The sequence below is a fragment of the Microtus oregoni genome, unplaced genomic scaffold (assembly GCF_018167655.1).
Source record: "Microtus oregoni isolate MIOR12 unplaced genomic scaffold, Mior012 000012F_ref0000307, whole genome shotgun sequence".
NCBI classification, from domain to species: domain Eukaryota; kingdom Metazoa; phylum Chordata; class Mammalia; order Rodentia; family Cricetidae; genus Microtus; species Microtus oregoni.
The window spans coordinates 38,853,002-38,863,511 of record NW_024543071.1 but is presented as its reverse complement, the minus strand read 5'-3'; the positions used below and the strand labels follow the sequence as shown (position 1 = coordinate 38,863,511).

Below are 10,510 nucleotides of genomic sequence, written 5' to 3'. Positions count from 1 at the left end.
GCAATAAACAAGTTAAGATATTGTTCCAGCAGATTCAGGAGGTCATACAACATAGAATGAATAATTTAGAGATTCATACCAGGCTATAATGTAGAGAAGAAATATCTGTGGAATGCTCAGCAATAAATAGGACTTCCCTATTATCAACCCTCTCCCCAAGGCCCAGGGAACACCGTGAAAGAGGGGTAAAAATATTATAAGGGCAAGAGATCAGGAAAGACTTTAAAAAATTGGGCCTCCAGGCATGACAGGTTCACTGTACTCATGAACTCATGGTGGTTGTGGTTAACACATAAGACCTGCACAAGAAAAAACCAGTCAACATTACAGCATGAATGCAGGGGCACAAAAGTCACCTTTGTTAGAGGAGCTATTATCAGACGATGCCTGCTGGTGGAAGGGAAGTCAGTTTTCTCCAGAGGTAGATTAGCTCCTGATAGACTATGGTCCCAGTGAATGGCTCCACACTCGTGTGCATATGAGCAGCATTAACTGGATTCAGTGAGGGACAATAAATTTAAATGTACGTGGAATTGGGAGGAGGATGTACATGGATGCAGATCTGGGGAGCCATAGGGGAGAGACGGTTTGATAATGATCCTACCATACTGTACATATATATGAAATTTTCAAACAATAAAATTTATTTTAAAAACTCAAGTTGAACAGAAATCATGTGAGATTGTCTTTATTAAAGTTCACATTTTAATTATAGCTAGGCATTCCAGAAAACATTTACAACACTCAGAGGGAATATCCATAGGAAACAGAACAACTTACTCTGTAGTCTTTAGGCATACAAAGGGTCACTGAGGGACAGAACTTAAATCACTACTGGTCCCCCTTACCAAGTAAATATTCTAGACAAGTATCAACAACAGAAAGCACCTGATCAGGACAGAGTCACAAGGAGCAGGCACCTAAATCAATCCTTTTCATATGGAGTAGGAATTGGGGTCACATAGTAGAAGGCTAAAGATTCTTTCAGATTAAGCTACCTGTTTTCTAGGGGTGACATTAATACTGATGAATTACTTATGTTTAAAAAGTCAATAGAAGAAAGAGTTATAGGAGAACATCACTCTACTGGTGATTATAAGAGATGTATCAAGTTGCCGAAGGGCTTCTCTTTTCTCTGCTGGCTTTTCTATGAGTTCTTCTGAGATATTTTCATTGCGACTGTCTTGAGCTCGGTGTATTCATACATGCCATGCTCACCCCTAGAAAGGAAAGAAAGTTGCATAGAAACATAATTGCATACTGAAAATAATTTGATACAAGGTTTTTTTTTGCTTATCTGAGTAGGGACAATGAAAATATTTACTGACTATAGAGTAGTTCATATAGTTGCTAGCTGACCATAAGCTTTATAACCAAACATAAAGTCTCCAATGGAGAAAAACAGTCTTCAACATGTCATTTATTTTAAATAATTATTTTCTCAGCTTATTTTCAGAAAAGATATCTATTGTTTACATTACTTTATTTGGCCATATGGCTAACTACTACATAATTCAATCTGAATATTTTATTGGACCAATAAATAAAGAGTTCATATTTCACTGTACAGGGACTGAAGAGAAACAGAATAAACAACCAACTTCACTTGAACCTGCATTCATAAACTGCATTGTCACAAAAGAGTTGAGCAGGTAGAAGAAGACAAAGATCCTCCTCCATTCAGGGTTCTGTTCTTCTGAAGCTATAGTTTTAACAGGAAATTTTTAATCTTGGCCAAACAACAACCTAATTTTCATATGTTGAATTTTTGTTTCTTTGTGTGTTTTTTTTTTTGTTTTCCATTATTTTGTTTTTGGAATACTTGTATTTCCTTTTAAGGAGGAAAGAAACTAAAGATGGCTTGATTCAGGCTTTTCAGATTTTAGCAGATGATGGTTTTCTCTATTATTCAAAATTATCAATAAGCTTAAAATTTTTCAAGTCCGTTTCAAGTGATCAGAAGCTGGATTGAGTCCATGTGTAGATACCACAGTAACTTCTTAGAGTTCCACCTGAGGCCAATTTTTGAAATCATGATTTCTTTCCACCTGACGGATGATTTAATTTATAAGGACCACACTCAGTTGTGATCTGCATCATTTGGATAAAATCACATTACATGTATATAGGATCATAAAACCTATACACACACAGGTTTGTCAGGGAGCTGATTACTGATAATTCTCTACCTACTCTGTTCCTGATTCAGTTGTGTAGATAGCCAATGTCTTATTCTCCTAAGCAAATATTAATGCTGTATATTGGTAGTTTCTGTGAATATTTAAACATTTGGAACTAGGCCGTAAAAACCTCAAAAGCATGTTTTTCAACATAATTAAATAGCTTGACCAAGCTGTCTAAAGTCCATTAAAATGTTGTGTTTTAATAAGTAGTTCATACCAAAGAGGCAGACAACTTAGTCTATAGTTTTGACCAAGTTTCTTTCCATTGTATTTAGGGTTACTAGGACACTGGACACTAACAGAATTCTATGTGTATTGTCACACCAATGCTGACCTGAGCCATCTTCCTCAGAAACACTATATAAATAATTTTAATGCAGACCACAAGAGCATCTACCTCCTTAAATTTCTTCCTAGCTAAGAAAAGTCTATACATTATTGTCTCCGACTTCTGCATACTAATCATCCCCTTGGCTCGTCATCAAGTGTTGATTCTGGTTGAGCAGGTCTGAGTGATCTCTGGTAAGCCTGCACATAGCATCCTTGCTTCTCACGACAGACCACCCAATGCCTAAACAGTATGAAACTAAGCTATGTCTGCTTCACCCCTGGTGTCAAGAGACGAGCCTTAATGAAGGTTCAGGGAAACACTTGCTAAGCTGATTTCATAAATACAATCAAGAAAATAAAAAATCATCTGAGTTCACCATTTGGGATTCTTTGAAAACCCTGTTTTCAAATTCATTAATTTGGCTTTTCTACCTTTGAAAATAACTCATAACTCTTGAAAGGAGTCATTCTAGGTAATTGTCGCGGTAATTCTCTGTGGACATTTTGCAGCAAATACTTTATTTAACAGATGCATTATAGTTATTAGGCAGACTTCACTAGAAGCATATCAGCTTGAGATAAGTCAGCTTTAAGTTATTCAAGAGGTATATTCAAGTATCTTGATTGTTTCGATATTTATTTTCATTCATCTCAATGTTACCAGTTTACCATTTTTCCTGCTTTCTGAAAATAGCTTCTATTTCCATATAACATAGGAAATCCTAAAAACAGGCAACAGTTTATTTACCAAGGTACTGTACTTACCATGGCCCTGAATGGGTAGTAAAAACATAAGTATTTTCCACCTGCTGTCTCTTTTCCACACTTAGGAAATACCTCCAATATTTAAAAAACTATTTGTTACTAAATGTAGGTGGAGTTTACCCCCAAAGGAGTGAAAACAGAACAGTTTCCTGGGAGCGGCAATTCTTATCACAAAATATGTATGCCTTGTAATATAAAGTTTAGCTTACAGTTCTCGCCCATTTCCAGACATCTTGAATCCACCAAAAGGACACTGGACAGCCATAGCCAAATAGCAGTTCACCCTAAAACAGAGAAGAGGTGGCTACTGTAGGTAATCCTTAACACATCCCATAATTTCTAATCAGGAAATTTAAAAATTCAGAAGTCTCCTTAAGAACTCCTTTGTTTTGGTCAAGTATGATCCCTGAAATTAAAAGCGGCATTATAATCTAGAATGCAAAAAAGCATCCATATATATTACGTAGAAATAAATGACAAAACGATGAGCATGAATTTGTGTGCGTTTTGTGTGCATGTGTCACGAGCACGCACATCCTGTTAGTTTGAATCATAACAGAGGGAAGAACGAATATGTCATAAAAGGAAGTGTCTGAGGCTGAGATTGAATGGAGTTCTTTAATGGCTTATATGTATGAAGCTTTGTGGTAATCTTGAAGTTTATACATTTAGAAGGAGGCAGAGGCAGGCGGATCTTTGTGAGTTTGAGGCCAGCCTGGTCTACAAGAGCTAATTCCAGGACAGGCTCCAAAGCTACAGAGAAACCCTGTCTTGAAAAACAAAAAAAAAACAAAAAAAACAAAAAAAAAGAAGTCTAAAAATCAACTTTCTCATCAATTATTATATGTGTCAATACTTTTTTCATTTGTTTCATTCATTGATAAATAGACAGCCTAAACAGAAGTTCTGGCAGGAATTGGGCCCATTTATCAGTCTGGTAACCAGTTTTTAGAAATATTTTGAAGATATTTCTAACAAACACACAGTAAAAAGTGTAACTATAAAACTTAGAGAGAAGGTCATTGTAGATCAAGGCAATGTGAGAGGGTGATTGGAGGGCAGTTCTATAGGCTGTGAACAACTATTTTAATGTGAATGCAAGAGAATAATGTTCTATATTTTATAGAGCTATTATTGACCTCCGACAGATAATTTATAAAAATATATGGTACCCAGTAAGTCTTTAGAAAATGTAGACTGTGAATATGTATGAGTTAGTAGCACTCAATTTTCCAGTACTTTTATCATAGAAACATCTATGTTGATCATCGGTTATACTAACTAGATGGGACTTTGATTAATTTCCTTTAAGAGACTTTGAAAGAAATGGCACGATAAGAAAAAAAAATCAGGCTTTTTAGCTCCTGTGCTTAATGCTGATTGTATATTAAGATTTTATGGCAGTTTTAACATGTTTCATTGAGTAAAAAAAACTACGATCAGAGTAAACCCCAGAGACATGGTGATTGAGATGTCTGATTCTCGGCCGCATCTCGCATTTGGTAAACCCCAGAAACATAATTGAGCTGTCTGATTCTCAACTGCATTCCTCATTTGGTTGTATAGATAAATTTTTCATAATCTAATGTGTTCACATGAGTGTATATGTATGTGTGTGTGCATGCGTGAGTGTGTGCACACGTGCCCATGCATGCATGGGGAAGATACATGGAAGCCAGAGAAGAGATAAAGATGAAGTGTTCTATTTTTTCTTTTTCTCAGGCCGCTCTTATCTTTCAGGTGCAACAATTTTGCTAAATTGCCTAGCCAGGGAAGTCTAGGGATTCTTCTGTCTCAGACCACAGTGATAAGCTTCTAAGCACAGGCCACCATATCTTGCTTTTACATTGAAGCTTCTTACACTTGCACACCAAGTATGTCCCTTGACAAGCAGTCTCTCTAGCCCCATGTTACAAGGACTTAAGCTCTCAATGATACAGGCTTCATGCTTCTTCTCTGAAATTCAGGGAATCAGAAGTGTTTCAGTTTGAGGGTTTTTTCAATCTATGGATTATTCAAAGAGATTTTACTGGTTGAAAATCCATATTTGAAAATACAAAACTTGAAATACCCCCAAAATACAAACAGTTTTAATATTATATTGGCATATTTCACAGCATTTGGATTTGTGATTTTAGTGTGAAGCTGGCTAAACTCACACTAAATAGAAAAATGTTGAGAGGGTGTTTTAGAGCGTATAGCTCTCACTCTGCTAATCATTGCATGCTCTTGGTAAGTTCCTAAATCTCAGCAAGCTTCCAGTTTTGATCACAGACAAGATTTGGGATGACAAAGAGAAGTTGCTAAGTAAGATAAAATGATGAGTGTAAGAAATACATTACAATTGTGAGTCAGTGGTACTAGATGATGACTCTCACTTTGATAGGAGGAAAAGGTATTTCAAGTGAACAAGAGGGTCAAGAACTGCCCAATTATGTCCCTTAGGATGCTTTTCAGCGCCTAGTTTTCTTTAACTGGACTCAGTGAGAGACTGAAAATAGCTTATGCTGTTTCCAGGACTGAGGGAAGGGAGGCTTGATGAGGAAAAGTTTGCTGAGGAGAAGATGAGCAAAGACTCAGTTTGAGAGGCACAGCCTGAGAATTTGTATTAAAGTGAAACTACAAAAATTAAAGAACGAACTAAGTCAAAAGCTAGAGAAAAGGCTGGAGAATTGGCTCAGTGTTAACAGTCCTTGCTGCTCTTACAGAGGACTTGAGCTGGGTCCTAGTACTGTGGATTACAACTAACTGTCTACGACTTCAGTTCCAACAGATTGGATACCCTCTTCAGGCTTCTGAATGCTCCAGGCACTTATATGGTGCACAGACATACATGAAAGCAAAATACAAATGCACAATTTAAAAAATAATTAAATAGCACCAAGTCTATGGATGTAGACCTGTGATCCCAGCTTTTCAGAAGCGTTTTGCAGGAGGATGAGAAGTCCAAGACCAGTGTGGGCCACAGAGTGAGTTCAGGGCCAGATTGAGAAACTGAGCTCTTATCTTGTATTAAACAGTATAAAGCAGAAGAGGATGGAGCTCACAAGTAAAGCATATGCTCAGCTAATGTAACACCTTTGGTTCGATTTCAAATACGGTAAACGATAGTAATAGCAATAATGTGTAGTGTACATAAGGTACCAATATACATTATCTAATATATAGTTAATTATAATAGAATTTTACTTTCATCTTCCTGTTTATATAGCAAAGTACAAAGTGCCCTGGCATTATCTAATAATACATATATTGTATAAATCAAACAGCCATAAAATGGTCATATTCTACATAAGTAATTTGTAAAGCTGAAAGACAATAATTTGTTTTTATTTACAGAAACTATGTTTCTAACAGGTCAGATAATTTCTGGGAAAGTTTAAGTCTAGAGGAGGTAAACTCAGCCTGCCCATTTGGCTGATACAGGAAGGGCACAGCTTACTTCAGATGCACTTACCACACTAGCCCAGCCTGCAGAGCAGAAGAAACAGTGAGGGCCTTATCCAGGTCTTTTGTGAAGACTCCAGCTGCCAGGCCATAGGAGGTATTGTTTGCTCTCTTGATGACATCATCGATAGATTTAAACTTCATGATTTGTTGCACTGGTCCAAATATCTACACAAGAGTGGCACAAACACAGGTTTACACTATACACACTGCATATGCTTTAAATACACTTCCTATGCTTTCCTAGAAGCCATTCTCCATGGACTAAGGTGTTGTCTCTCTCTTCAGACCTATGTGTAAGGATAAAAACAGATAGCCATCCCAACGAACCCCAAAACATGTTCTGATCTTGTGTGATTTTTCTCTTTGGAGCAGACACCAGTCATCATAGCAGTGTTTCTTCTTACACACTGTGACAGAGCTTCCCAAAATGTAAAGATTGAACAACAAATCAGGAAACACATGACTTGCTTGGAAACGTTTTAAATCCTAAGCCTAGTTTTCTTCAAGTTACTGCACAAGATAACAAGACCTAGAGAGCAGTGCGTTGCTCTAAGTGTAACAAATAAACAATGATTGAAAATAATGTTTATGCCTTGAACACTGGTGTGTCATTGAATGAAATATCATCCATTTCATTATATTTGGATACTTTCATATTATATATTTTTATATTTTAAAACATATATAATATGTATTTTATGTTATATTATAAAAATATTTAAATAAAACAACACAAAATCCTTATCCAGATACTACTAGTCACCCATCCATATATAGAATTACCAAAAAGTATAAAAGGATTTATTGCTGGAAGCCTAACTCCGGAACCTATACTAACCAAACCCTCTGGCAGTGGCTCGAGTTACAGGACAGGGAACGAATTCACAATTTGTCTAATCCAGGATAAACCAGTATTTCATTTCTACTGGAATCTAGTTAGTAAAACCCACACAAATCAGTCTGTATCTCATCCCCACTCCGAGGTAATAGGAAACACCTGGATTTTCACATGGATACAAAACTACTATATTTTGGTAAGGTATTTATCAAAACTAAATAAAAGGCTTTTCTGAATAACAGTACAATTTCCTGGGAAATGTGGACATGTGTTGACAAAATTCCTCAAGCATCAAATGGTTTTCTGGTTCCAAGTCAATTTGAGTGCCATGGGGCAGTTAGAAGCCACTAATTGAAGGGTAGGGGCAGACGCTAGGGTTCTAAGTTCTCTCATGACCCTATAACTGGGAAGCATAGCAACGCAAAACTGTCAATGGGAAGCAGGTGGAGCTGGAAGACAGGACATTTGCTCAGAGTTGCAGTAACTCAGCTGACTCAGTAAGGGCTCCAGGCTCCTATTCTGAAGCAGCAAATGAGATATTCCAGTGAGCATATTATAACAGCACAACAAATGTTTCCTTGAAGGAAGATTATTTTCTGCTTTATTGTTTTTTGTAGAAGTGTTAACCAGAATCTATAAAAGCAATAGGTCTGATTAAAGAAGCATTGACTAATAAGTGCAGAAATACAAATGCAGTTGAGTATTGAATTGACGGAGATGTCCTAAGTGTGTTGCATGATCCACATATATTTGATTTTCATTTCTTTTCTCTATTTCATCTCCCAGCAAAGTTGAATAGTTCCCCTTTCTCTTTATTTGTTGACATTATGGAGGCAAAAAAAAATAACCTCTCAGATCCTCTGCCATATCAGGTACATTGAATGTTGAAATTATGAATGAGTGCCTTTTAGTCACTGTATCTTCCTATTTTAGTTTAGTACTCATATCTCTGCATATATTAAAAGTCCTCAAAGCCCTCATTCTTGTGAAGTATATTAGCTACCATCTTTATCACAAAATAATTCCTCTTAATTATATGTTGAATATCTGAGCACCATCTTTATTGATGCTACCTAGACTGTGCTCCCCAGGACTCATCCTCACTTCCCTTACATAGCCAGTTCACTCTGTCTCTGTTGGTTGACATTTTTATGTGGACAATATAGATAATGCAGTGGAAACTGTTCTGTGCCTGGCATATGTAGCACAATTTGTTCACACTTGTTTCTATTTTTACAAAGGACAGGATCATTTTCCATTCCTTTAAGGCTGTAAATTAAGCACCTACAAAAGCTGCTGTGGACTTTGTTCTGGATTTGATATTAACTATTTGTAGCCCATTGCACTCCTCATACATCAGTTTTCATCACAAATATCTTTAGACTTTATCATCAAGCATTTCAGGGTAAAGCTACTCAAGGAGCTGAGGGCTTTAAAGGAACATACAGGTTATGCACAGAAGAACATGACAAGCCCAGAAATTGAAACAGTAGGACCATTACCTCCTCTTTGGCAATGCGCATCTCATCGGTAACATTGGAGAACACTGTGGGCTGAACAAAGAAGCCTTTGTTCCCCCAGCGTCCACCACCACACTCCAGTTTGGCTCCTTCTTTCTTGCCACTCTCAATGAGATCAAGTATTTTATTTTGTTGTTCCTTATCAATCTAATTGAAAGAAATCACAAGAAAAAGAGAGATAATAAAGATAATATATTGCAAATGAAGACTGCAAAGTGCCAGGATATTCATAAGAAATGCAGTGTTTCAGAATTGGTGACAGATACTCATCTAATTATTTGGTATGCTTTTTCTCATGAATTAGGAGAGAAACCTAAAAAAATATTTACATTTAGAGTAGTTAGGTAAGCATAGAAATTTGGTGACATGAGAATATAAGAAGGTTTCATACAACTGCTATTTATTCACTTTGGAAGAAAAACATGTCAATGATTGAACACATTTGTCTGAAATCTTAGTCCTGAGTGAAATAAAAGAGTGAAGTGAGAAAGAGGACTTTGACCCAGTTTCAGTGGGTATGCCACTTGAGAATAGATGGTCTTGACTGGAGAAGACCACGAGTCTTCAGAGATAGTATCTGTGTATTCCTAAAGCATGTGTCTTTCCTCGCATCCTGTTGGTACAATACCTGACTTAGTAATTCAGATCAGTAGATTGTATCCCAGTTTCCAACAAGTTGTGCTTATCACCTTCGTGCTTCAAATGATGAATTATGTCTAATCTTGTGGTCAGTTACCATGGGCATGAAATGTTTTAGCTACAAATTTGCAGAAAGAATTTTCTTTGGGCAAGCAGTTCACAAATAATGATGTGCAGACTTATTATTAATTATGAAAGCGTGGCCTGAGCGTAGGCTTGTCCCACCAGCTCCTATAACTTAAATCAAGCCATTTATGCTAATCTACATTTTGACTCATGGCTTTTTGCCTTTCTTTCATTCTATATGTCTAACTCTTTACAAGTCTCTTGGCATCTATTAGCATAAATAGTGCGCCTCAATTCCTCCTCTTCCTCTGTCTTCCAGAAAATCCCACATATTGTCCCTGCCTAGCTATTAGCCATTCAATTCACAGCAATATACCTTCATACAATGTCCAAATATCACACATCATTTCCCCTCTTTCATCTAAATAAAATGGAAAGGTTTAAATCTAATACAGTAAAACTATATACGATAGGAACAATTTTCAGGTAAGAATTATATTCACAATGTCCAGTCCATAACATTTGGCAAATTCAGAGAAAATATTCCATTATTTACTCTGTCTTGGTGATTCCAATCTTTTGTTCACCTAATTCACTCTCTATCATAACTTGTATTATCAACATAAAACTATATTTTTAGACCTCAAAACATTATCTTAGATAAACAACTTAAGCTTTGTTTCTCAACCTTATAAGCTTTATACCTCTTTTGTGAGTTT

The 10,510-nt window shown here is 36.5% G+C and overlaps 1 protein-coding gene across 1 annotated transcript in view; it reads right to left on the bottom strand.

The window, feature by feature from the left end:
- Window positions 1-672: 672 nt before the first annotated feature.
- The window catches only part of LOC121454017 (aldehyde dehydrogenase, cytosolic 1), a 33,511-nt gene continuing 23,673 nt past the window's right edge, over window positions 673-10,510 (bottom strand). Inside the window, exons 10-13 of the mRNA XM_041661204.1 lie at window positions 9,069-9,233; window positions 6,736-6,893; window positions 3,488-3,562; window positions 673-1,220 (exon numbers count right to left, since the gene is read on the bottom strand). Coding sequence (XP_041517138.1) covers window positions 1,148-1,220; window positions 3,488-3,562; window positions 6,736-6,893; window positions 9,069-9,233 — 471 coding nt within the window. The 3' untranslated portion in view covers window positions 673-1,147. The remainder of the gene's footprint in view (window positions 1,221-3,487; window positions 3,563-6,735; window positions 6,894-9,068; window positions 9,234-10,510) is intronic.